The sequence below is a fragment of the Hemicordylus capensis genome, chromosome 6 (genome assembly GCF_027244095.1).
Source record: "Hemicordylus capensis ecotype Gifberg chromosome 6, rHemCap1.1.pri, whole genome shotgun sequence".
Lineage (NCBI taxonomy): Eukaryota > Metazoa > Chordata > Lepidosauria > Squamata > Cordylidae > Hemicordylus > Hemicordylus capensis.
Window position 1 is genome coordinate 5,022,540 of NC_069662.1, and position 26,959 is coordinate 5,049,498.

Sequence of the window (26,959 nt, forward strand, 5' to 3'; positions counted from 1 at the left end):
TGAGATAATGTGGGACGGTCTAATGAGTTAGAAAAGGCAGCCAGTACTGGTAGGTCCTGTCTCCATGTCAGGGGCGTAGCTAGGGGAAAGGGGGCCATGTTCGCCTGTCTCCCCAGCAGCCCCCACCCCAAGTGAGGGAGATAACGAAGGAAATAGGGAGGAGTGGGGCTGGGGGCCCCAGGTTCTTTGAACCCATCCGCTCAATAATAGCTATGCCCCTTGCCCATGTCCTGAAAGGAATGGGGCTTGGAAGACCACAGGTTCAGGAACAGAACAGCTGAGCAGCACGCCTAATGGTTGGAGCGAGGGAATTTGATGTGGGGTGGGATGGAACGACTTTTGGATTCTAGCTCAGGTTTCAGGTCGCTACGGGTTCTCAAGGTAGCAGCGCAAAGATAATAATTTGGGGGGCAAAGTGGCGAAGAGCCAGGTCAATGGAGTAGCGGTGCCCAGTGGTTAGAGCAAAAGAGGGCGTAGCTGCCAAGCTTCACCCGCAGAACACCAGACCTCTGAGTGCCTGCTTTTTCCTGCCTACCCACATGCCATTAACCCCACCACCACCACCACCTCCCCGCGTTTCCCAGGGTCTGCCCAGGTTTGGGGCCTTCTCGTTTAGATCGAGGGCAGGCACAGTCGGTGCTTCGGACCGAGCCCCAGAGCCTGCTCCTCGGTTCTGGGAGAGAAGGGTTGGGGTGGGGGGAAGCAGAATCAGCTATGATTCTGCACATTGAGACAAAGGACGGACCCGCACCAGGCGAGAGACAAAAGAGGGAGCAAAAGGAGCAGGTGTGAGGGGGCGGCTGGAGGAGCCAAGTCCTGTAATCCGGGGCAGAGAGCCAGGGCTGGGCACCGTGCCAGGGGCTGCCACCTTCCGGGCTGTTAACCCCGTCCAGGCCAGGCCGAGTCCTTTGTGGCGGCCCCTCTGTCTGCTTCCCCCCCCCATGCACGCACGCACACACACAACTGTCCACATTGTGCTCTTCCCCCCCACCCCGCTTGCTGTCATCTCGCCTTCTGTTCTCCCCTGACACGATCTGTTTTCCACCCCTCCGCGGCATTCCCGCCCCAAATGTCAGCTCCTCAGCTCCCCCCCCCCACCGCCACCACTCCTCCTCGGCCACCGCTCCTGTCACTCGATCCGGGCGGTGACGTGGACAATAGCCCTTGGCCTGGAACAAAAGGCAAGACCGGCAGGCACTGAGGCGGCGTGACCTTCGTTGCCGACTCCGGGCCTTATATAGCAACTGCCACGCGCCACAAAGACTCCTTATTATAGCCGCAGGGCTGCCAAGCCCTCCCGGAGAGACTGGAATAGAACCCAGGAGTCCTGCCTGCCTCCCAGCATGCCCTTCTCCGAGCTGCGGGAAAGGAGCAAAAGAGGCCAGACTCCCAGAATCCTCTCTGCTAGGCCTAGGGTTGCCGACTGTCCCTCGAGGGACAGCAATTGTCCCTCATTTGTTCAATAGCATATAATTCGATTCCATAGTGATCCTCAGGCTCTTGATTACCACTACATACACCTCCTGCCCCCCACCCAAACTTGTGTCCCTCATTCTGGCAACGAAATGTTGGCAACCCTAGCTAGGCCATCCAGACTCCCCTCTTGGTGCTGGGGAGAGAACCCAGATTCGGGCTGGAAAGAAGGGCTGAGGGACTAGAGACATATGAGATGGTTTTTGTAGTGAAAGGTGGTTTCTGAGGTAGGGTTGCCATGTCCTCCGAAATTCCGGGTTTCACATGAATTTTAAGCATCTCACCCACATTGCTTAGCCCACCCAGATTGTCTTGGATTTCAGCTTTCATTTTTTTTTTTTTTAAGCTAAGCTCTAGCCCTTGTAGAAGCAGAGTTATGGAGCAAAATGTGCATTTTCTGCTCAGAAATTATTTTAAAGCCAATTTACATGATATGCAAATTAGGCACCCGGATTTGGAAAGCCAGAATAGGGCAACCCTATTCTGAGGGTATATCTTTTGAAACAAATTATGGTATGGATAGATAGGTAGATTAGATAGATAAACAGAGGATCTAAGATTCAAATCTTCTTAGCAACCCTCGCCCCAGATGTGTGGAGTTGGGCATGGAGAAAGGAAGGCACTCTTGGAATTGAACCCTCGTACTGGACTATGGGGAACGCCTATATCGGGCGGCAGTGATATAGGAAGATGCTGAAAGGCATCATCTCATACGGTGCAGGAGGAGGCAATGGTCAACCCCTCCTGTATTCTATCAAAGACAACTACAGGGCTCTGTGGTCGCCAGGAGTCGACACTAACTCGACAGCACAACCTTTTACTTTACTGAAAGCAAATTCTGTGGCTAAGCCCAGGGGAAGTCTGGTTCAAAAATATAACTGATGGTGCTTTCCCCTGTCTACTCATGAAGCTGGAGAGAGATCTTGACAAAACTTAAATCCAAATTTTGAAAAATTTAAATCCAAATTTATTTTGACTTTTAAAAAAACTTGGCTATTTGTTTTGATGAATTTGAGATGTGGCTTAACTTGAGAGAGACTTACGGGGTTTGTGTGTATGTGCATGCCAATTCTAGGTCCTTTTTGCAAGACGTATATTTGCGAACCCTTCTGGAGAAGAGGCTGATCTTTGCTTCTCCAAAAAACGGCAAACTTGCTTAAAATTGCCTATATTGTCTCAGTTAAATGGCCTGCTGTTTCAAAGCTCTCTTAAATGGAAGTGCCTTAAAGGTAAAGTGTGTCATCAAGTCGATTTCGACTCCTGGCACCAACAGAGCCCTGTGGTTTTCTTTGGTAGAATACAGGAGGGGTTTGCCATTGCCTCCTCCTGTGCAGTATGAGATGATGCCTTTCAGCATCTTCCTATATCGCTGCTGCCTGATATAGTACCAGCGGGGATTCAAACTGGCAACCTTCTGCTTGTTACTTGAGTAAAAATAGTGGCTAAATTACTCCTGAGCAGACCTATTGAAATTAAGTAGTCGAGTAATACCTGAGTAGTACTTATTGAGTCACTTAGTCTATATGCCAGCTAAAGCCTGTAAGGGACATGCCTTATTTAAGCTGGAGTGGGTCTCTGTCTCTCTCTGTGTCTCTCTCACTCTCTCAGGTTTTGCACTGTTCTGAGTTATCACTCCCTTTCATATGTTCAAGCATGTTGCTCTGTTAAATAGATTTGCAAGGTACAGATGAAGAAGGTAATCAGGCCCCTTATTTGCCAGGCTTCCTGGCTGAGAGATCTGGGTTCAAAATTGCACAATGCCTCCAGCTATGCAAACAAATCAGCGGTGATTTTGTTGATTCAGATTAGCAGTCTCTGCTACGGACTCTTCTGCTGTCTCAGCCTCAGTGCTCCGGCTATGAAATGGAAATGGTAGTGGCATACCTGTGCAATGAGTTTACTGCAAGGCTTTACATGAGTTTGAAGTTGCCCCAAAAAACCGATGCAAAAAGTGGATTTTTGTGGCCTGGATCAGGCTACACTCTAACGCCCCGATAGCTCACAGGCACTCCAGGGTAAATCTGGCCAATAAATGAACACACACCCTCCATTCTGGAGGAGATGCAAACTAAAAGCCGGGTGTGGAAAACACCCTGGTGTTTTTATTAGTGGGATGAAGCTCTGGTTTTGATCAGAGAAGCAGACTACTTAAAGGAGAGTCATTAACCCTTATTCCTGGTGACATTTCCTTTCCTTGTGACATTTTCCCAATTAAAAGTGGTAGACCTTCCCCAAAAGCTGCTATTAGCCCAGCTGAGTTTTTAAAAAGTACAGGTACTTGTATCACATCTCTTTCTTTAAACATTCCCCAATGTGGGCTTTTCAAAGGAAGGAGGAGCTGGGGAGAGAAATGAACAAACTTCACAATGAAATTAGCATATTCTGCGGACAGGGCAGCAGGCCCAAACAAGTAGATCTCCTGTTGGAATTCGCACCCGAAAAAGATGCAGCCTTTCCAAAGGGCGAGTTCATTTGTCTGCACATCCGTGGCTGAGGTTCTTAATCCAAACTGAAAAATCCTTCTTTGTTCACACAGTGGAGAGTGTGTGGATGAGTCTCAGTGGAGGACGCTGCAAAAGATAGCCGTGAAGGGGAATCCTGAGAAGAAAAACCCAGCATTTGCCTCTTCGTTTCCTGGTTTTGTATACTGGATCAAGGAAAGAATCAGAGGTGAGTTTAAACCAGGGGTTCCCAATGTGGGCTCCCCAGAAGTTGTTGGACTACAGCACCCATCGTTCCCAGTCACAGTGGCCAAAGGCTGGGGATGATGGGAGCTGTAGTCCGACCACTTCTGGGGGTGCAAAGTTGGGAACCCCTGGTTTAAAACCCAAAGAAGAGAGCCCTTGAATCATGAGAGGCTCTTGATGTAGCCCTGGTTATCGCTGAAGGCCTGCATCCCAACACTCTGAGTTACACTGATGAAATGAACGGGACTGAAAAACACATCAAACTTATATAACAGTTAACTTTCTCTGGATTGGTCCCAGTTTGTCCTTGTGGGATTGTGGGGGCCAGGAGGTTTGGGCAAGGCTGTAGGAAGGAGAATCAGGGGCATAGAGATATTCCTAGCCTGCATAAAATGTGTCCTGTTTCCCTGTCTGCCTTTCCTCCCTTGAGACCCCGTCCCCTGGAATCTCAGCCCTGTTGTTCCAAGATATTTCAGTGCCCCCCTCCCTGACCCCCCCTCTCCCTGAACCTGTTCTTATTCTTCTTCATACCACAACAATGACGAGAGCTTCCAATTGTTCCAGGGGGTGAACACCAAGGGTTGGGGGCTGGGGAAGGAATGGGTCTGTGTGTCCATATGAGGCCGGCCAGAGGGAGGGGGCGGGGGATTGGGGGTTTATAACACGGGTTCTGGCCAAGCACCCTGCTTAGAACCCTCCCATCTGTGCTGGTCTCAGGTAAGGCCCAGTTCTAACACCCAGCTCCTCTCCAAATCCAGGCCAGCATCTTGGAGTAGGGAGGTGCGATGGAGTGAATCGTAAATGTGGGTGGTTTGGGGTTTGTGTTTTTTTTAATGGGGGCTGGGAATTTCCTGATCACTTATGGCTGAGATCTGAGATTCTGTGTGTGTCAAAATCAGGCTGGAGCATTGTACTTAAGGTGTCTTCTGTAATGCGTATTAATGTATAAGGGCATATATCTGCGATTGTATGGTGTGCGGAAAGAGTGGTGGCGTGTCCAGCCCAGCAGAGAAATGATGTTACAAGCGTGAGGGAGGTGAATGTGTTTCAGTATGGAGCGGCATATATGGGAGTCTAAGCATTAGTACCTCCGTGCATGTCTGGCGCATCCATGCATGCACAGGATGGATTCTGTACATTTTGCAAAGAAGGTGGCCGCCATCAGCCACACACAAGTAAGCTAGCCAGTGGGTGAAATCTCTTCATAGATTTCATGTATATGCTTGTAGCGGTGTCTTTCTGCAAGCATGGTGTGTGTGTGTGTGTATTCTGCATGTTGGGATTTGTCAGATTTTCATGTATCCCTTATCGAGCTGAAGGTAGACAGAGACAGGAATATAGGACAGTGCTTTACACTGAGTCAGACCATTGGTCCATTTCACTCAGGGTTGTCTACACTGACTGGCAGCGATTCTCCTAGGTTTCAAGCTGGAGTCTTTCCCAGCCTTACCCAGAGATGCTGCTGCCAGGGAGTGAACCCGGGACCTTCTGCATTTTCCACTGAGCTATGGCCCATCTTCTGGAAGATCTCTGGGTGATTTGCAGCAGATGTAGCAAAGGTTTTTGACTCCCAATTATTTAACAATAGTCAACAAAAGGCGTTTCCCCTCCCCCCCTTCCTTTCTAAATTCGGCTGCTGAAATAAAGAAAGTTGGATCAAAACCAGGGGTGTGTTTTTGCACAAAAGAATTGTGAGCCCAGTTCTGGAACGGAGAGCAAATTCCTAGGCTGAGTGTGTGCTCAGAGGCACCCTGGCCCTTAATCCAAAGTGCCTCTCCAGCCCTCCCCACTGCTGGTTTGCCTTGGCTTCGGGTCTCAGGGTTCTTCTAAAAGACAAAGTGGATCCCTCTGGCCTGATGTCCGTAAGTTGCCAGGTTAGGACACATCTTTGCATGAAATCTAATGTATGTAATTCTGGTGAGTATATTGAATATGTGAGGGACATGTTTGTAGTGGTGTGCGCGTGCGTGTATTTTCAGAGAATCTAGTGTGCACATTTTCAGCTAATTCTGCAAATTTGAGTGAGAATTTCCCTTCCAAATTCCGTTGTGGTACCAGGAGTTAGAACATTCAAATATTTTAGCTCATCTAGCCCAAACAATTTCCTTCTCTCTCTTCCTTATCAGAAAAGTTTCAAACACATACAGATACTTCCTGGGAATAAATGGGTGTTGCTTCAAAAGAGCAAAGAGGTTTCACATTTGAATTTCCAGCTTCTCTCTTTTCATCCAAGTGTGTTCTCTTGATGGTGAATGTGGATGTTCGCTGGGTCTCCCAAAGATGGAATCTCCCCTAGATATTGCAGCGTGCCCGAATGTGAAAACCTTAAGCCTGAAAGTCAGATGTTGACAACTTTGGGTTTTTCTGTCCACCTGCAAATTTGAAGATAGGATCATAGTACAGTCATTAAATCATCTTATTTTAGTGCTGGACTTGGAAGGGAACTTGGAGGTTTCTGCTCAGTACAGGAATCTGTTACAGCATCCCTGGCAGTTGACTGTCCAGTCTCTGTTTGAAAACCTCCAGTGGAGGAGCACCTATCACTGCATGTGGCAGGCTGTTCCACTGTCTAACAGCAATTTCCATTCAGAAATTCTTCCTAGTGCCTAACCCAAATCTGCTTCCTTGTCATTTCAACTCTTGAGCCTGTCTATTCAGAAGTGAGTCCCATTGAACTTACTCCCGAGTAAGTGTGCCTAGACTGGCCCTGGCCGGCCAATTTTTGAAAACTGGCACGAATGTGCCATAAGGCTGAGAATTCTGGAAGGCGTTTGTGACAGATAATCTGTGTGATCTGTGTGCTTGCTGTGAGTTCTGCCGGAGAACGCCTGATTTCGGTCTGCGATGGAAACGTGATTGCTGAGGCTGCTTGTGTGGGCACTTTATAGAACAAACAGCATGAAAGCCACTTTAGACGTGGGTGTGCGAAATCGCAGCCGCTGAACCGGGCAAACTGCTCAGACAACCCAGCAGCCTCCACACTGGCCTCCTGTGAGCGTACAGGATGTGCCACAGCGGGTGTCTTTTCTACGTGCTGTCGTGGTGTCGTTCGCAGTTGTGAAGCTGCGAGTAGACCCCAAGCGCCATCCATCTAAAGCTGTGTAAATATGCCGGCAGTGTAGTGGGTGGAATCACTTATGAATCTTGTGTAAGATTCAGAAAAGGTTCAGGCACGTAGGAAGCTGCGCATGTGTCATGGCTGTGCGGTGCATCCTGGCAGTGGGGCTGTGAAGGTGAGGAAGCGGTGAACTTGGGCACTGCCCTAAAGCCGCTCAGTGACAGAGCACACAATTGGCATGCTGAAGGTCCCAGCCTGGGAACCTGGGACGCCCAGGTTCAGTCCCTGGCAACTCCAGTTAAAAGGATCTTAAACTAGGAGGAGGGCTGGGATACACCCCTCACTGCCTAAAACTGGAGAGCTGCTGCCCGTCCGAGCAGACAGTCCTGGAATGGATGGACCAAGGGTCTGACTCAGTAGGCAGCTTCGTGCACAAGCTGTTTACGCATATGCTGCAAAAGTGAGCATGGTTGTTCCTCCAACTCCTTCGCCATCAGCTGTCCAAAGGTCTCTCGTACCCTCCAACGACTTTGCCCATTCTCCCTTGCGGCCCCTTAAGCTTGAAATTGCCTCCCAGAATACATGCGTGATGCTAACTTCCTTTAAATCTCTCTTCAAAATCCACTTTTTTGCACGACTCCTTTGGCAGAATCCCGTCATCTTCCTGGCACCTACAAAACCAAGTACTTGTGGCTGAAATGAAATGAAAATTCTGCCCCTATTTATTCCATTTCCATCCAATTCCTGTGTTATCTCCCTATGGATGGGGCTGCAGCTCAGTGGCAGATCATCTGCTTTGCATACCCAAGGTCCCAGGTTCACTCCCTGGTATCTCCAGATAGGACTGGGAAATTTCCCCGCCTGAAACCTTGGAGACCCGCCGCCAGTCAGTGTCGTAGACAATACTGAGCTAGTTGGACCAAGGCTCTGACTTGATATAATGAAGTTTCCTATATTCCTATGTTTCTTGTGTCAGATTTTAGATTGTAAGCTTCTTGGGGCAGGGACCTGTACTTTGTAAAGTGCCACACCCACAGATGTTGTACTAGAAATAATAAACGATAGATAAGTAAAGGAGAGCTGGTCTTGTATAACAAGCATGAATTGTCCCCTTTTGCTAAACAGGGTCTACCCTGGTTTGCATTTGAATGGGAGACTACCTGTGTGAGCACTGTAAGATATTCCCCTTAGGGGATGGGGCTGCTCTGGGAATTCATGCTTGCATGCTTGTACGCAGAAGGTCCCAAGTTCCCTGCCTGGCATCTCCAAGATAAGGCTGAGAATCCTGCCTGCAACCTTGGAGAGGCCACTGCCAGTCTGGGCAGACGATACTGAGCTAGATGGACCAAGGGTCTGACTCAGTATATGGCAGCTTCCTATGTCCCTATGAATAGTGTGCATCTGCCTCTCTCTCTTCTCTCATTAGATTATGGGAAATATAAAGGTAGAAATTATATATGTATGTATGTATGTATGTATGTATGTGTTTGGGGGGATAGCAAGCTTATCTACCTATTTTGTAATAATTAATTTATGTGCCTTTTCCCAACAGGAGTCTGGTCTGAGGTATCGCACATTTCCAGATCTCCTGTAAGGTTCCAGGAAAAGGAAAGGTAAAGAGATTGCCTTACATACTTCAAGCAGTGGGCAGCTGCTTATATGGAGTCCCTTTTTATCTGTTGCCTAAATGCCACTTTGGAGGGTGAAGCCTCTTTGGTGGGGGAGGGATGGGGCTCTTTCTAAGGGGTTGAATTGCCCGAAAACCTCCAAAGCGGCCAATCATGCAGAGGAGAGAGTTGTGTTAAAGCAAGGAGCAGTCCTCTCGCTCTCCACTTGGGGGCAGCAACACCTTGCTTCCCCGTTGAGAAATGTTGGGGTTGGGCAATAGGGCGCCCCCCCCCCCGGGCTTCCTGGGAATTCCATAATACAGGGGTGGCTAACCCGAGGCTCTCCAGAGGACTACAACACCCATCGCCCTCAGTGGCTGGGGATGATGGGTTGCAACAACTGGAGAGCCTCCAGTTGGCCATTCCTGTCATCGTGCATATTCTTTCTTCAGTGGTGATGCACGACCGACGCTTCCCCTAGTGGCTGGTTGGTGAATTACAGCTTCCCCAACCACCGCCCCCTAAAGTTATAGGTTCGAATCCCACTCCGGACTACCAGGCGTCCAGGCCCATACGAGAGCCTGCTTCTGTGTGTGTGTGTGTGTGTGTGTGTGTGTGTGTGTGTGTGTTACTCTCAGACTCTTGCTGCAGCTACAGCCATGGAGATGTCCGAGTTTGGCCCCGCTGCCCCTTACCTGCGCATGTCAGAAAAGCAAAGGATCGAAGCTCAGAACCGGACTTTCGACATGAAGAAAGATGTGTTTGTGCCAGACGACAAAGAGGAGTTTGTCAAGGCCAAGGTTGTTTCCAAGGATGGTGGCAAAGTCACTGCGGAGACCGAGAATGGCAAGGTACTTCCCCCCTCCCCCCCCCCCGCCGCCATCACAAATACTAGAGAAAGACCTGCTGTTCTGGTAGCTCCAGGTCTTCACACTCACATCAATTTGGAGGGTGAATACAACTGAAGGAAGCCCGGGCGGGTGCGCGGCTGGGGCAGTCAGTCATGTGATTTGCCTCTGTGGGGGGGGGCCCCCAACGCAGTGGGCCCCCAGACAACTGTCTCCCCTTGCCCTATTACAGTTACGTCCCTGCCAGTGTGGTCCCCCTCCAAAGCACCCCTTTGAGCAATACTCCATCGTGGTCTTTCTGCCCTCAACAGCCTCCAGGTCCAATGAAACCCTTTCTTGAACTTGAATTCTAGACCCCTTGAATTCCTCCACTCCATGTTCAGAGTGCTTTCTAGTATCTTCCAACCTCTACTGGCCCCCCTTCTGCCCCCCCTTCTGGTATCCTCCCAGATGCCCTTTCTGCGGAGAGCTGGCCTTGCGGTGTTGAACATGAATTGGCTCCTTTCCACAGAGCTTGGATGGCTGGCTTACCTGTGAGCTCTGCCTGCTGTAAGACATCCCCCTTGAGTTCAGTTGCAAGGGCATCTGTTTCCCACGCAGAAGGTCCCAGGTTCACTCCCAGGTAGGGCTGGGAGAGACTCCTGCCTGCAAGAGAGGAGAGCTGGTCTTAGAGAGGAGAGCTGGCCTGTTGGTAGCAAGCAGGACCTGTCCCCTTAGCTAAGCAGGGTCTGCCCTGGTTGCATATGGGTGGGAGACTAGAAGTGTGAGCGCTACAAGATATTCCCCACTTAGGGGATGGAGCCGCTCTGGGAAGAGCATCCAGGTTCCAAGTTCCCTCCCCGGCAGCATCTCCAAGATAGGGCTGAGAGAGATTCCTGCCTGCCACCTTGGAGAAGCCGCTGCCAGTCTGTGAAGACAATACTGAGCTAGATAGACCAAGGGTCTGACTCAGTATATGGCAGTTTCCTATGTTCCTTTGTTCCTAACCTTGGAGAGCTGCTGCCAGTCAGTGTAGACAATACTGAGATGCATGGACCGATGGTCTGACTCGGCATGAGGCCGTTTCCGATGTTCCTATGCTGCCCTCCTTCCAAGGATGATTAAGTACCAACCATGAGGCCCTCGTTCGATATGAAGCTTCCCATCTGTTTCATTCAACCAATTCACATTCCAGCAAGGACCAATGTTAAGATTTAGGAGCAAGGGGCAGGGGGCTGAGGAGGAAGAAGAGGAGTGCCCATCTCCATGGGAGGAGAGCAGATCTTGTGGTAGCAAGCATGGATTGTCCCCTTTGCTAAGCAGGGTCTGCCCTGGTTTGCATTTGAATGGGAGACTACATGCTAGCCCTGTAAGGCATTCCCCTTAGAGGATGGGGCCGCTCTGGGAAGAGCATCTGCATGCTTACCTGCAGAAGGTCCCAAGTTCCCTCCCTGGCAGCATCTCCAAGATAGGGCTGAGAGAGACTCTGCCACCTTGGAGAAGCTGCTGCCAGTCAGTGTAGGCAATACTGAGCTAGATGAACCAGTGGCCTGACTCAGTAGAAGGCAGCTTCCTATGTTGCTATGACATATGCTAACTTGGCAAAGAGGCACCTTTTTAACATCTGAATGGGAGACTTGATGTGTGAGCACGGCAAGATATTCCCCTAGGGGATGAAGCCTGAGAATCTGGTGGTGATTCTCTTTATTTGGCAGGGGGAGAGTAACTGGGCCTCTCCACCCCGCAGCACAGGACCTCCAGTGACTGTTGCTGGTGTCTGTCTTAAGTTTCTTTTTAGATTGTGAGCCCTTTGGGGACAGGGAGCCATCTTATTTATTTATTTATTTGTTTGTTTGTTATTTCTCTGTGTAAACCATTTCAGCAACTTTTGTTGAAAAGCGGTATATAAATATTTGTTGTTGATGTCATATGCTTTGCAATGCAATCATTGATTCTTGTCAGACGGTGTCAGTGAAGGAAGACCAGATCATGCAGCAGAACCCGCCCAAGTTTGACAAGATTGAAGACATGGCCATGCTCACCTTCCTGCATGAACCTGCTGTCCTCTACAACCTGAAGGAGCGCTACGCTGCCTGGATGATCTATGTAAGCCCCCTTCGTGTAGCCACCAGGGTTATCACCGCCTTGCAGGAACCAAACTGCCATCCAGGGTCTGTAGTCAGGGACCCTGACAGCATTTTATTTATTTATTTATTTATTTATTTATATACCGCCCTTCCAAAATGGCTCAGGGCGGTTTACAATGTTAAGCGAGGGATTCTCAAACGTGAGTCTCCAGATGTCGTCGGACTGCAAATCCTATCATCCCCAAAGGCCACTGCAGCAGGGGATGATGGAAGTTGTAGTCCAACAGGATAGCGTAGTGGTTAGAGTGCTGGACTAGGCCCAGGAAGACCCAAGTTCGAATCCCCATTCAGCCACGAAACTCACTGGGTGACTCTGGGCCAGTCATGTATCTCTCAGCCTAACCTACCTCACAGGATTGTTGTGAGGATAAAAATAACCATGTACTGAGCTCCTCGGAGAAAAATTGGGATATAAATGTAATAAATAAATAAATAAATCTGGAGACCCCCAGTTTGAGAATCCTTGCAGTTGCACCTTACAGGAATGGAACTGATTTATGGGTGGCCTCGTGTACCTGAGATGGGGCCAGATAAATTAGAAACCTGTCCTTCTTGTCTTGCTGGATCAGGCTACAAGGGCCACAGCCCAGTGTCCTGTGTTCAACCGCAGGCAACTCGATACCTCTGAGAGCCCCATAATAAGTTTCTAGCTCTTGAGGCTCGGAGGTGGGAGGGAGCATTCTCCATAGCATCATTTATCCCTTGGCCTTGCACATAGTGCCTTCTCTTCTTCCTTGGCTCTCTCTCCTCTAGACCTACTCTGGGCTCTTCTGTGTGACGGTGAACCCCTACAAGTGGTTGCCAGTCTACAATGCAGAGGTTGTGGCTGCCTATCGGGGCAAGAAACGAAGTGAGGCCCCACCCCACATCTTCTCCATCTCTGACAATGCCTATCAGTACATGCTGACAGGTAAACAAGGGAGGATAGAGCCAGCAAGCCAGGCTTTGCTGTGTGAGCGGGAAGAACGGGTGGCCAAAGAAAGTGTTGGTCTTGCTCTGTCTTATTGGTTTCTTTTTGCTTGCATGCCTTTTCTTCCTTTTTCACTTCCATTTAGATCGGGAGAACCAGTCCATCCTCATCACGTAAGTTCCACGCTCTCCTTCTGCTTCTTCCTATGAGGTCTTCGGTTTCCACCATTCTACCCTAAGACAGGCCTGCTCAACTTAGGCCCGCCAGCTGTTTTGGGACTGCAATTCCCATAATCCCCAGCCATAGCGGCCAATAGCCAGGGATAATGGGAGTTGTAGGCCAATAACTGCAGGAGGGCTGAGGCTGAGCAGCCATGCCCTAAGACATCCCTGCTGCACCTGGATTTGCGTTTAGACCCACTGGTCAAATCTCTCAATTGAAACCCATCGACTCCATTTCAAGCCTACACCCCATGCTCTTTCCTTTCTCTCATTTCTCTGTTCTGTCTCCGGGTGAGTGGCAGGAATGCAGGCTTGCAAATAGCCGCCTGTCCAGTCCACTGTGTCATACAGTAAGAACCCTCTCCAGGCAACCAGCTGGGCAGGGATACTTGTGTTTTGGCCACAAATGGCCAACATAGTAACAGTGCCTGTGACAGGAGGTTCTTCCAGACTGCAAAAATACTTGCAACAGAAGAGTTTCCCACAAGTTAGGAGCTTACTCAGCCTCCACGTGCTCCCACAGGTTCATGTAGTCTTTCCCAGCGCAAACACAAGGGCTGGTCACATGGCCAGCAGGGATCTTGTGCAATCTCGCAGCGCCATCTGCTGGCCATTTGCAGGCAATCTGCGATGAAAATTCGTGCTTTTAAAGTAGTTTCAAAAGACACAGTTTTCATCATGGGTTGCCCACAAATGGCCAGCAGATGGAGCTGTGAAATTGCACAGGGGTCCCTTCTGGCCATGTGACCAACCCATGAGCTCACCTTGGGAAAGAAGATGTGAACCTTTGAGAGTGTCTGGAGGATGAGTAAGCTCTCACTTCCAACTTGTGGGCAAGTTTGCGCCTTTCTCTTGCAGTCTGGAAGGACCCCTGATCAGGGGTGGATTAAGCTCTTTGCTGCCTAGAGGCAGCAAAAGAGGATTTTGCCACCACAGGGAGGGGGTGTGTGAGGGGAAATCTCCCCTTTTGCCTATAAAAATCGCCGCTGCCTTGGCGGGATGGGGCACATTGTTGGTGGCTGACTGCAGGCAGGGTGGATGGGGGCGAGGAGGGAAGATTACCCCCTTTTCTTTACCTTTTAAAGTGCCATATAGATAACTCCTCTGCGGCGGTGGCCAGTGGCCCCTCCCCTCCAGTAACAGTATCCCTCACAAAGGGGGCAGACTCACCGCTCGGCTCCGAAGCCAAGTGAGCTCTCCTCTCCCCTCATTTCAGGCAGCACACGGCTGCTTGAAACGAGGGGGAGAGCTCGCTCAGGCTCTCTGGAGCTCGAGGCCATGCCCCCGTGCGTGTGAGATCACACACAAAGGTGGTGTGGCCCAGGCTCCAGAGAGCCCAAGTGAGCTCTCCCCCTCATTTCAGGCAGCTGTTTGCTGCCTGAACAGCATTCATTTCGCTTTCTCTCCCTCGCTCCCCAAATTTTGCCGCCATAGGCAGGCGCCTCCACTGCCTGTGCCTTCATCCGCCTATGCCCCTGATGGCTTCAGTTGATTTATCTGCAGAGCAGCAATAATAGTGATCTGCCACCCCTCGGCTCCTGCCCACCCTACGTACCCCATGAATGTAACTGAGTCGTGCAGGCTCTCTCCACAACCTCCTCCTTCTCCACAGCGGAGAATCCGGTGCAGGGAAGACGGTGAACACCAAGCGGGTCATCCAGTACTTTGCTGTGATCGCTGCCATTGGCGACCGGAGCAAAAAAGACCAGGCGGCCACCGGCAAGGTAAGCACCGCTTCCGACTCTCTACCGAGACTGAGGGCCGAGCTACATGCTACACCTGCCGTGTGAAATACCACTCTAGGCCTGGCTTCTTGGCAGAAACCTCCAGGCAGGCAAAGAAAGCTAGGGAGGCTTGGGGTCCCTCCCAGGGGAAGAAGGAGCCACTGAGTGGCTTTCTCCTTTGGCTATCTGTCACCTGTCATCTCTCCCCTCATCACGGGGTCAGTCCAGATGATACGCTCCCTGTCATTCAGAGAGAAAGGAGATGCGCCCAAAGTGCAACTATTGGTTTGTCTTCCGTGGATATCCCAATGTCCGTCCACCTGGCACATCTTCCGTGGACGTCCCAGCATGTCCCAATCCCACGCAATAAAGGGACATCTGGCAAGATGTTGCGATGTCCACAGAAGGCATCTCAACCAACATGCTCTTGTGGGTCCCCTTTCTGATCACATCGGTAGGGATGTTGTTGTGCCAGCTGGCCCTGGAACAAACTTCCATGCTCTCTTCCACCCCACTCCCCAACGGTCAGGAAAATTTCTTTTTGCTTTACCCCACAGGGGACTCTGGAGGATCAAATCATCCAGGCCAACCCTGCCCTGGAAGCCTTTGGCAACGCCAAAACTTTGCGGAACGACAACTCGTCCCGATTTGTGAGTGTTGCTCAGGAGGAAATGGCAGGCTGGCGGGTGGAGATACAATCTGAAGTGCCATCGTCCTCTTCTGGATGTTTTCACAGCTTTTCCCCGTGTCTGCCTGCCTCCTCACCTACTCCGCTTCTCCCCCTTCAGGGTAAATTCATCCGGATCCATTTTGGGGCAACGGGGAAGCTGGCTTCAGCTGACATAGAAACCTGTGAGTGTCCGCTGCTTATTTAGCTTTCCCTTTCTCGGGCCCTTGGAGCGGGATTCTTTTTTCATGCTTGCTCCTTCTCAACCACTTTCTTTGCACTCCAATTCTCAGACCTCCTAGAAAAGTCTCGGGTCATCTTCCAGCTCAAGGCTGAGAGGAACTACCACATCTACTACCAGATCCTATCCAACAAGAAGCCGGAGCTCTTGGGTGAGGCTTTCACGAGGAGTTATTCATCTTTGGCTCACCAGAAATTTTGCTGAGTTGCCTTTTCACATGACGCTTCGCAAAGGAAAAGAAGCTTGGCTTCGTTCTCAGTGCAGCTGCCATCTTCCATCTTGACAAGCTGGGCTGAGAAGAAGGACCTCCCTGCCTCTGTTATTGAACAGGCTCACACAGTATTATTTTGAACATGGGGATAACTAATGGAGCAGAGACACTCTCTTTTGGATGGGCCCTCATGAGGTGTCTGCATGTGTTGGATGGATAGTGTATGGGTTATGGTGATATCAGGGAGTAGGCCTGTCCATGCATGTCCTTTCATTATTGATGATAGCATTTTGTGGGGTTTGGTTCATGGAAAGCTTTGTTATCCTGAGTTGAACTCTCTCCTGTCCCTTCAAGTTATATTAGTATAAGCTGGATTTCCTCCGCTTCCGTGGGGTTGAACGTAGCCTTCCTTTCCCAGCTCATTCAGGTTACAGTGGGTCCCTTTCTACCTTGTAAGGGCCGAAATGACCTAGGGATCAAATGGATCAAATCCATTATGACTTGCTGGTTTATTTGACTTGATCTTGTGGAGCTAACTGGAGTTCCATCTTCCTTCGGGTTGACCTTGCCTGGGGGCACAGTTTTGGTCTGAACATGGAAGAACCACTTGCAAAGGGATTTCCTTCCATTCATAAATTGCCCCCATAATCCATACTGCCTTCCCTCTTTCCAGACATGATGCTAGTGACCAACAACCCCTACGACTATGCCTTCATCTCCCAAGGAGAAACCACAGTGCCCTCTATCGATGACGCTGAGGAACTGTTAGCAACTGACGTGAGTGCTGGGGACAAAACAACACACTAAGTCAGACTATGAGTACCTGACCTCTGTTGCCGCTTGGGCTGCGGAGAAGCAGTTGGGGGTCACCCTTTCTTTTCTCCATACACAGAGTGCCTTTGATGTCTTGGGCTTCACCCAGGAAGAGAAGAACTCCATATACAAGTTGACGGGAGCCATCATGCACTATGGAAACATGAAATTCAAGCAGAAACAGCGTGAAGAACAGGCAGAGCCTGACGGCACTGAAGGTGTGCAAAGGGGTGGGGGGCAGTGTTTCCTCTAATGCGTGCACACTTGTGCCCACTCGCACATTTTTTGATGTCCGCTTAGTTAATTTTAGATCCCGCTCAGGTTGAATCAGGAAGGCCCCACTCTGAATGCACATGCGCACACACTGCCCTGATACTGCCACCCCCAAAAAACCTCATTCTGCACACAGATGAAAAAAATTAGAGGAAGGGCGGTACCCCAATGAAGTTGTTGGGATTTTTAAAATTATGCACAGTTGGGGGGTGAAGGATCACAGGGTAAGGAACATAGAACATAGGAAGCTGCTATATACTGAGTCAGACCATAGGAACATCTAGCTCAGTATTGTCTTCACAGACTGGCAGTGGCTTCTCTAAGGTTGCAGGCAGGAATCTCTCTCAGCCCTATCTTGGAGATGCCGCCAGGGAGGGAACTTGGAACCATCTGCTCTTCCCAGAGCGGCTCCATCCCCTAAGGGGAATATCTTGCAGTGCTCACACATGGAGTCTCCCATTCATATGCAGCCAGGGTGGACCCTGCTTAGCTCAGGGGACAGGTCATGCTTGCTACCACAAGACCAGCTCTACTCTCCCAATGGACTATGGATTCGAGGGGTATGTTATGGTACATGATATTGGGGAATCACCTTCCACTTCTGGTGGATTATCTCGTGTCTGCTGGCTCCTGAGATTTCACACACATTAGGGCTGTTCACATGATCAACATTAGGAGAGGAGAAGCCTCCTACTCTAATTCAGGAGCTGGGCAAGCCCTCGATTTTCGATTGAGCGTTAGAGCAAAGAAAGGTTAAGGTGGGGAGCTTGATCATCAGTCGAGCCCCTGCGGGGTAGGACGAGCATGCCTGACCTGGATGCCATCCCCAGCTTCCGAATGAGGGAGGCAGAAAAATCATGCCACCCAGCTGGGGCTTGACTGACAATCAAGTTTCCCACCTCCGACCGTGTTTGTATCTAATATACGATCGAAAATTGAGAGTGAACCCAGCTCCCAGATTAGGCTTCTCCTGCCCTAAAATGTTGATCGTAAGAACAGCCCTAGTGCTTACAGAAATGCCAGCCAATCTTTACAGCCTTAAGAACTAGAAACCTGGCATTCACATGCAAACTGGGATTCTCAGAATGCAGCACCTCTATATTGAGTACAATTTTGCACAGGGCAACAGCAGAATACATGCACCTTGTGCTTACCCATTCTCAAGAGGTCAGGTGAGATACAGGCTGTGGCAAAAAGGCTCTGCATCCTTTCATCATAGGATTTGCCTTTCATTATAAGAGTTGGCTCTTGGTCATCTTTGGAACTGTCCTTTAGATCCTTTCCAGCTTATTTGCCATCATTCTTGAGCTAAGGCCTCATTTAATTCAGTGGTTTTCTCTGCATCTACAGAAGCTGACAAGTCAGCCTACTTGATGGGCTTAAACTCAGCCGACCTGCTCAAGGGCCTCTGCCATCCGAGAGTGAAAGTGGGGAACGAGTATGTCACCAAAGGGCAAAATGTCCAACAGGTGAGATTGTGCCCCAGATGGGGAAATTGGATTCCTTTTCCCAAGTCCCTACGAGGAGAGCTAGAACCAGTTTTTGAAAGATGTCACCCTTTTGAAACATGGACCTGACATGGTCTCTGGGGCAACCCGGAGAGACCATATTATGCCTGTTTTGAAACAGCTGCACTGGCTGCCAGTATGTTTCCGGGCAAAATACAAAAAAATGCTGGTTATTACCTTTAAAGCCCTGAATGGCTTAGGTCCAAGTTATCTTAGAGAGCGTCTTCTTCTGCACGATCCCCACCGCACGTTAAGGTCATCTGAGATCTGTCTCCAGTTACCACCAACACGTCTGGTGGCGACTTAGAGGCGGGCCTTCTCTGGACTGCTGCAGGGCTATGAAATGCACTCCCGGCAGAAATCCATAACCTGAGTTCATTATTGGCCTTCGGGAGAGCCCTTAAGACCTATCTGTTTGGCCTGGCCTTCCAGGGTTTTTAAACTGTTTTCTTCACACCCTGCTGCGGCTGCCTCACTCTCCCTTGCCTTGCTCCTCCGTGGCATTCACTCCTCCAGACACATGTGCTGGTCATTTGCCAGGCTGGGGAACCAAGTGAATGACCAGTCCCAGCGCCTGGGGCTAATGCCAGGGTGGGGTGAGAAGAGTAGCTCCTGGGGCTCGTTTTCTGCTCTCCTGCCCCACGCAGATGGGCCCATTTCTCCCACCCCGTTTGTTTCGGCTGTACTTGGAAATCGAACTTGTTCATGAGCCCCACCTCCGCCTGCTACCACCCTCTCCCCGCTTTTCCAACAGGTGTCCTACTCTACTGGGGCCCTGGCCAAATCAGTGTATGAGAAAATGTTCAGCTGGATGGTCACCAGAATCAACAGCACTCTGGAAACCAAGTTACCACGGCAGTATTTCATCGGGGTGTTGGATATCGCTGGCTTTGAGATCTTCGATGTGAGTGATTCCACCTTGTAGAATCACAGTGCTTTGAGGCAGGGGTGGCCACCCTTGGGTGCCCAGATGTCGCTGGACTTCTGCTCCCATCACCCCCAACTGCAATGGCTGAGGGCTGGAGCTGCTGTCCAACAGCACCTGGGGACCCAAGGTTGGATAGAAGGTCCAGAAGACTGTCTTGTCCACTTCCCACCTGCGAGGGAGGATGGGCTTTCCAGGATATCGATTCGGCCATAAACCTGTACAAAGCTGTCTTGCCTTCTGGGAGAGATGGTCTGGGTAAGCTCTGTTACCATCTAGCCTCCTGTCGGGCGGGGACACTTCTTCTGTTTAGGGGCCTCTGCCCAGAAAGAGGGAGATTCTCCCTGCCAGGGAGGCTGCGTCTCACAGGCCGCCCTCGGTGCTGCTTCTCCCCAGTTCAACAGCTTTGAGCAGCTGTGCATCAACTTCACCAATGAGAAGCTGCAGCAGTTCTTCAACCACCACATGTTCGTACTGGAGCAGGAGGAGTACAAGAAGGAAGGCATCGAGTGGGTGTTCATCGACTTCGGCATGGACCTGCAGGCCTGCATCGACCTCATCGAGAAGGTACCGAATCCCACCCCGCCCCTCAGCCCGCTCTTCAGTCACAGGAAAGCACCTTCCCTTTCTTTACGAGGGACTGCTGGCATTCCTGTGGCTGCCTTCTTCTGGAGCGTGTGGGCTGCCATGGGGCTGGCGGCCCATGCCGGATCATGCACAGGCACCAAAGTTGAAGCTTGAAGTAGCTTCAGCAGGGCTGCATCTGCCTCCTGCTTCTCTGTGATCAATGGGAGGGCAGCTGGAGGGACAGGGCTTGTGGCTGTCAGTGTCAAGCAGCACTGAAGCCCTCGGCAGCCGTGATTGTCCGCTTGCTGGGTTTGCAAAGCCCAGCTGAGGGGATGCTCATGGGTTGCATACAGGGTAACATCTTGCCTGAACTCCTAAAGGCAAAGTTGTGCCATCGAGTCGGTGTCGACTCCTGGTGACCTCAGAGCCCTGTGGTTGTCTTTGGTAGAATATAGGAGGGGTTTACCATTGCCTTCTCCCACGCAGTATGAGATTATGCCTTTCAGTTGCTGCCCGAGATAGGTGTTTCCCATAGTCTGGGAAACATACCATTAGGGATTCGAACCGGGAACCTCTTGCTTGCTAGGCAAGTTACTTCCTCGCTGCACCTCCTACCCACCTCAAAACGGTTGTGTGAACAAGCTTACTGTAATCCTAATGAGTTACCATGCGGAAGGAGTCCCCCAGTCTCCAGATGTTGTTGGACCACAGTTCCCAAAGCCCATTGTGGCAGAGGATGATGGGAGTTGCAGTCCAACACTGGGCACCCAAACTTGAGAGCCCCTTCTATAAGGGGTTACCTGGAGATGGTCCATTGGGGGACATCTTGTTCTTGTCCACAGCCTATGGGCATCATGTCCATCCTGGAGGAGGAGTGCATGTTCCCCAAGGCCTCTGATACAACCTTCAAGGCCAAGCTCTTTGACAACCACTTGGGCAAGTCGGCCAACTTTGGGAAGCCCCGGAACATCAAGGGCAAGCCGGAGGCCCACTTTGCCCTCATCCATTACGCCGGCACCGTGGATTACAACATCAACGGCTGGCTGCAGAAGAACAAGGACCCGCTCAACGAGACGGTGGTGGGGCTCTACCAGAAGTCGGCCCTCAAGCTCCTGGCAGCCCTCTTTGCCAATTACGCCGGAGCAGACGCACGTAAGGGAGGCCCCGAAAGGATTGGGCAGGCGGGAATCTTGCCTACCTAATCCTGCAAACAGGATTCTCATCCAGCTGGAGATAGAACCCCAACAGCTCCAGCCACCAACTGCTCGGCTGTGGGGTAGGGTGGTGAATGACGTGCTGGATCTGGACTGGGTGCAGACCTAGGTTCAAATCCCCACTCTGCCATGAAGCTCACAGGGTGACCTTGGGCTAGTCACCGTCTCTCAGCCTAACCTACCTCACAGGGTTGTTGTGGGGATACACAGAGGAAGGGAGAACGTGTATGCTGCCCTGAGCTCCTTGTAGGGAGGGTGGGATAAAAAGTGAGTAAATGAATTCCAAACCACTCGGCCCAAACTTGCTTCTCTCATTTCTCTCTCTCCTCTCAATCTCTCTCCAATAGCTTCTGAGACTGGCAAGGGCAAAGGCACTAAGAAGAAGGGCTCCTCATTTCAGACGGTATCTGCGTTGCACAGGGTAAGGGTAAAAGGCCTGGCTGGGACTGGAAGACATCCGATCATTTAAGCAGCAGTGGGCCTTGGCCACGGTTGACCTGGCCATCTCCCTTTGGCTGCATGCCTTCCTTCCTCGGAGTCAGTTGCTCTTGCTTTCACCCCACCACATGGGCCTTAACTCCAGGAAAGGATGGGTTTGCGTGTCGTGAGGGACCCCTGACTGACTTCATTTGGTTGTTGCCCCTTCCCTCGCCCCATCACCCAGCTTGCTTGCCGGCCACCCAGAAAGGAGCAGCAGCCGCGCTTGGCATGGCGGGCCTTCTAGGCTGGGCTTGTCCTTCCGGAGCAGCTGCCCAGATGTGAAGCCTTTGAATGGCTTTCAGCCTCCACAGGAGAAAGTGGAGGGCAGCTATCAAACTGCCCTCCTGTGGAGGCTGAAAGCCATTCAGAGGTTTCACAGGACAGTTATTGAATTTCTTCACCCACTGAAGCATTTATCTCTTTCTTCTTCCTTTTTTGTTTTCACGCTTCTGCCCTTTCGGATCTCCAGTCCTTCTCCTCATTCATCCTTCCCACCTTTTCTCCTCCTGTCAGACTTGCTTTCATCCTCTTCTCTGTGAACTGCCTTCCTTCCTTCCTTCCTTCCCTGCTTGTTGGTCTGCCAGTCCCATCTGTCCATCCATCCTTTCCCTCTCTTGTCTGTACACACCTTCTCCTGCCATCCTGTCCAGCTCTCTCCATGTGCCCTGCCACCTGCCTACTTGTGCTGTCCTTCTTCGCCTGCTCCACCTCGTTACCTGAAGTTATCTCCTCTTCCTTCCTTCCCCAGGAGAACCTCAACAAGCTGATGACCAACCTGCGCTCCACTCACCCCCACTTTGTGCGTTGCATCATCCCTAACGAGAGCAAGTCTCCAGGTGAAATCCCAATGCTTACCTTTGGACAGGTTTTGGGACCCCAGTGCTTTCCTTCCACAGACTTAGATTACTGGGACAGGAGGGAATGGAAACTTCTACACGTGGATTCCATCTCTCCCTCTTGAACACCTCTGGTTGGAAGGATGGTAGGAATCAAAGCTGGGAAGGACCTCAGCCTGAGTCACCCAAGGCACTCCTTGCCATTCCAAGTATAAAGCTGGAAGAAATCCAGAGATGTGGGCTTTCCAGAAAGTTCTGGTTTGAAAACTTTCCAGGAACTTTCTCCCGTGCATTCCCCCCACATTTTGTATAAAACTTGCGTAATTTTTCCCCTCATAAAGTTTACTATGCACATTTTCCTGATGCCCTAAATAAATGTGATTGAATTTGGCATGTTATTTGACCAATATATTTAGTAAAACAACAACACACAAAAACATATTACCCTCCTGTTTACAAATAAGTTATGCGCACGCACACACACAGACACACTTCCTAAAGATAATCACCTGAAAAACATTAATTACAACTTTGAGATTGCCACACTTGCCCAATATTACATTGACAAACATTCATGGTTGCTAAACTATTTTATGAGACTATTAATTTTTAGAAATGGAGCATTCTTCACGAAAAAATAAAGTACAGGAATAACTTCTGAAAAACATAATGTTTGGGGAAATTTTCTTGTGGCAAATGTTCAATCCCACATCTCTGACTCTGTGTCAGACCACTCAAAATAACTTCGGATACCTGCTCAGTAACAACCCATTTCTTCCTTTCACCCACATCGACTCCTGCTTCTCTTCTCAATTCTCCCTCAGGTGTGATGGACAACCCATTGGTCATGCACCAACTACGCTGTAATGGGGTCCTGGAGGGGATCCGGATCTGTCGGAAGGGATTCCCCAACCGAATCCTCTACGGGGACTTCCGGCAAAGGTGGGCTTGTCCTTCAAGCAGTGGGGAGGGGTTCCGATGAGACTTTGAAGAAGCTCAGATTGCCATTGAAGGAGGAACACACAGCTAAGGGGCAGTCCACGGTGCTATGGGGCAACATGTCAGTGAAATCAGCTGCAGTTATTGTGTATGACTAAGCTGAGGTGCTCAAATAAATTCCTGCCCAAACTTACGTGTCTCTTTGTTGTGGTGGTTGTTGTTGCATAACATTCTTTCAATAGCTGGCGGGAGGAATAAGGAGTTACGGAGAACGCTGAAGCCTAGGGTTGGCTGGACATTCTTGCTTAACCCCCTTCTCTAGCTTCTAGGGTTTCACCAGGCATGGAGAACATCGTTGCAAGCACATCTTTACAGATGTGAGGGTGTAATTAAGTACAGAGACGACAAAACCTGGGACCCAAATACCAAATCCCTCAGTAATGAAATGCACTCAACCCTGGATTTTGTTGTGGACAGCTGCCAGCATTGTGAGGGAAAGCACAGTGAAAGGAAGCTGTCAGAAGTATTTAACACACTTACCTTTCATCTTCTCAGGTACCGTATCCTGAACCCAGCCGCCATCCCCGAGGGTCAGTTCATCGACAGCAGGAAAGGGGCAGAGAAGCTGCTGAGCTCTCTAGATATCGACCACAACCAGTACAAATTTGGGCACACCAAGGTGAGAGGAAGGCGGAGTCAGAGGGAGCCACTCCCACAGGGCGAGGGCGATGGTGTGTCACTAGCTCTGGCTTCAGCCACTAGGGGGCACCAATATCTTTCAAAGTCTCTCTTTCCACCCAGGTGTTCTTCAAAGCGGGTCTCCTGGGGATGTTGGAGGAGATGAGGGACGAGCGCCTCTCTCGCATCATCACCCGCATCCAGGCCCAATCCCGCGGGGTCCTCTCCAGGATAGAATTCCGGAAGATCATGGAACGGAAGTAGGTTGTTTCCTGCCGGATGCTTAGTATTTGTGAGTGTGATTGTGGAGAACAGGCTTCTTATTGCCTAGTTTGGATGCCAAACTGGTATCCACGAGGAGCAGCGACTTTTCAGGGGCAGCCCCCAAACTCTGGAATGCCCTTTTCGGGCTGCTCAAAACTGACCGCCTCACTGATGTCATAAGAACCTAAGATCAGCCCTGCTGGATCAGGCCCAAGGAGGCCCATCTAGTCCAGCATCCTGTTTCGCACAGTGGCCCACCAGATGCCGCTGGAAGCCACAGGCAGAAGTTGAGGGCGTGCCCTCTCTCCTGCTGTGACTCCCCTGCAACTGGTACTCAGAGGCATCCTGCCTTTGAGGCTGGAGGTGGCCTTTAGCCCTCCAACTAGTAGCCGTTGATAGACCCCTCCTCCATGAAGTTATCAAAACCCCTCTTAAAGCCATCCAGGTTGTTGGCTGTCACCACATCCTGTGGCAGAGAGTTCCACAAGAGGATCACACGTTGTGTGAAAAAGTACTTCCGTTTGTTGGTCCTAGACCTCCTGGCAATCAATTTCATGGAGTGACCCCTGGTTCTAGTCATTTTGCAAACAAGTAAAGGCACTGCTCTTTTGCTATGCCTTTGGAAGATCATACCTGCTGCAGATTCCTGCTGGCTTTGTTAAGCATTTACTGAAATTTTGTTGACGTATTGAGATTTTGTGTGTGTTAATCCACTATTGCTGTTTTTTGTGTACACCACCTTGAGAAGTTGTTGAATACCAGACTAGTGTCCTCTGCTCCTCATGGACACCAGTTTGGCATCCAAATAAGATGATTTTTTTAAAAATAGCCTCAATATTAAATATCCTCAATAGTCCTCAATAATCAGGTTTAGCCATTTTGTAAACAGATAAATATCGGTGCACGGGAAAGGCACTGGCAATGCTTCACCACTATCCCCAGTACGTTTAGTTTGCTTCCCCTTCCCTGTCATTTGGGAAAGCCAAAATAACCAGAAATGCATTAAATCAGGGATTCTCGAAGCTGGGTCCCCGGATATTGTTGGACTACAACTCCCATCATGGCCTTAGCCATTGTGGCTGGGGATGATGGGAACTGAAGTCCAACTACATATGGGGGACCCAACTTTGAGAACCCTGCATGAAATGTTCTTCGTGTGCTTTAAGGCCTTGTGTATTTATTATTCATTTTTCTATGTAAACTGCTTTGGAAACTTTTGTTGACAGCAGTATATAAATATTGGCGGTAGCAGCAATTGCAGCAGTTGATTGCAGATGGCTACCAGGAGGCTTGGATGAGGAGGAGTAACAAGGGGGGCCACATGCAATGGAATTCATGGACGTAACACACACAAAATTAATCCATGCTTGTGGAACCTTTGTTTGTTCCTGCCATTGTTCAAACAGCTCAGTGCGATTGTGGAGCTGCAAAGTCAATACAGTCTTGTTTATAGGGATTGATTTGCGTTTGCTGCCTTTCTGTTTGGGAGTGATGTGTTTGCTCAAGGAAGGCTCATCTTCTACTTTGTGGTTTCTGTATTTTCTTGTTGTACTTCACACAACACGTGTTTCTTTTTTTGCAGGGAATCCCTGCTGGTGATCCAGTACAACATCCGGGCCTTCATGGGGGTGAAAAACTGGCCCTGGATGAGGCTCTACTTCAAGATCAAGCCCCTGCTGAAGAGCGCAGAGACGGAGAAGGAGATGTTGGCCATGAAAGAGGAGTTTGGCAGGTTGAAGGAAGCGCTGGAAAAATCGGAGGCGCGTCGGAAAGAGCTGGAGGAAAAGATGGTCTCTCTTCTGCAGGAGAAGAATGACCTACAATTGCAAGTTCAAGCAGTAAGTTATGGGGAGTCTTTGCAGCCTCAAGGCATCAGGACATGGGTGTTGAAATTTGATTATGTCAAGCTCCCCGAGGCAAGGAAAAACTGGCCTGAGCTGAGAATAAAACAGAAAGCCAAAAGCAAAGCAAACTTAGAAGGGGAGAAGCTTGTGTGTATTGATCTTCCCGTTCTCTTACTTCTTCCTTAGGAGCAAGACAATCTTGCAGATGCTGAAGAACGCTGCGACCAGCTGATCAAGAACAAGATCCAGTTGGAGGCAAAGGTGAAAGAACAGACTGAGCGGCTGGAAGACGAGGAGGAGATGAACGCCGAGCTGACGGCCAAGAAGCGGAAGCTAGAAGATGAATGCTCTGAGCTCAAAAAGGATATTGACGACCTGGAGCTGACCCTGGCTAAGGTGGAAAAAGAGAAGCACGCCACAGAGAATAAGGTAAGGGTTGAGAAAGGAAGGCAACACTTGTTGAGGCGAAAATTCTTTGCCAAGACTCCAAGAAGCTTTGTTGATGTTGTCTGGACTGTGGGTGGAGATTGGGATGATGGGAGTTCTAGTCCAACCACATCTGGGCACCTAAGGTTGGGAACCCGTGCCCTAACTTGTGACTTGACCACAGGTTAAGAACCTCACAGAAGAGATGGCTGGCCTGGATGAGATCATTGTCAAGTTGACTAAGGAAAAGAAGGCTCTGCAGGAGGCCCACCAGCAAGCTCTGGATGACCTACAAGCCGAGGAAGACAAGGTCAACACCCTCACAAAAGCCAAGCTCAAGCTGGAGCAACAGGTGGACGACGTAAGTACTTTAGCCTGGGCCCTGGGCCGCCAGGCTGGTCCAATTTTTAGTTTCATTG

At 50.1% G+C, this 26,959-nt stretch overlaps 1 protein-coding gene and 1 long non-coding RNA gene across 11 annotated transcripts in view; one reads left to right on the top strand and one right to left on the bottom strand.

The window, feature by feature from the left end:
* Positions 1–3,537: 3,537 nt before the first annotated feature.
* LOC128330572 (uncharacterized) overlaps positions 3,538–26,959 on the bottom strand; it is a 48,823-nt gene continuing 25,401 nt past the window's right edge. For 4 of the 8 annotated variants that reach the window (XR_008310159.1, XR_008310154.1, XR_008310161.1 and 1 more), the window contains 3 exons: positions 16,602–16,739; positions 10,205–10,318; positions 3,538–6,532 (listed from right to left, as the gene is read on the bottom strand). This is a non-coding gene — a long non-coding RNA (uncharacterized LOC128330572). Of the gene's footprint in view, positions 6,533–10,204; positions 10,319–16,596; positions 16,740–23,868; positions 24,279–26,959 lie in introns of those variants that run through there. The other 4 variants (XR_008310156.1, XR_008310153.1, XR_008310155.1 and 1 more) reach the window with 2 other exon arrangements.
* Positions 4,000–26,959, top strand: part of LOC128330568 (myosin-7) — a 38,159-nt gene continuing 15,199 nt past the window's right edge. Inside the window, exons 1-24 of one of the 3 annotated variants that reach the window (XM_053263642.1) lie at positions 4,000–4,143; positions 8,771–8,831; positions 9,477–9,676; positions 11,615–11,758; positions 12,553–12,709; positions 12,855–12,882; positions 14,543–14,654; positions 15,212–15,304; positions 15,443–15,506; positions 15,615–15,713; positions 16,447–16,550; positions 16,666–16,804; positions 18,210–18,328; positions 19,122–19,271; positions 19,689–19,859; positions 20,702–21,011; positions 21,421–21,494; positions 22,302–22,389; positions 23,214–23,331; positions 23,884–24,007; positions 24,130–24,266; positions 25,853–26,108; positions 26,301–26,543; positions 26,725–26,901. In XM_053263642.1, the coding sequence (XP_053119617.1) occupies positions 9,485–9,676; positions 11,615–11,758; positions 12,553–12,709; positions 12,855–12,882; positions 14,543–14,654; positions 15,212–15,304; positions 15,443–15,506; positions 15,615–15,713; positions 16,447–16,550; positions 16,666–16,804; positions 18,210–18,328; positions 19,122–19,271; positions 19,689–19,859; positions 20,702–21,011; positions 21,421–21,494; positions 22,302–22,389; positions 23,214–23,331; positions 23,884–24,007; positions 24,130–24,266; positions 25,853–26,108; positions 26,301–26,543; positions 26,725–26,901 (3,099 nt within the window). In that variant the 5' untranslated portion in view covers positions 4,000–4,143; positions 8,771–8,831; positions 9,477–9,484. Of the gene's footprint in view, positions 4,144–4,789; positions 4,878–8,770; positions 8,832–9,463; positions 9,677–11,614; positions 11,759–12,552; positions 12,710–12,854; positions 12,883–14,542; positions 14,655–15,211; positions 15,305–15,442; positions 15,507–15,614; positions 15,714–16,446; positions 16,551–16,665; positions 16,805–18,209; positions 18,329–19,121; positions 19,272–19,688; positions 19,860–20,701; positions 21,012–21,420; positions 21,495–22,301; positions 22,390–23,213; positions 23,332–23,883; positions 24,008–24,129; positions 24,267–25,852; positions 26,109–26,300; positions 26,544–26,724; positions 26,902–26,959 lie in introns of those variants that run through there. The other 2 variants (XM_053263643.1, XM_053263641.1) reach the window with 2 other exon arrangements.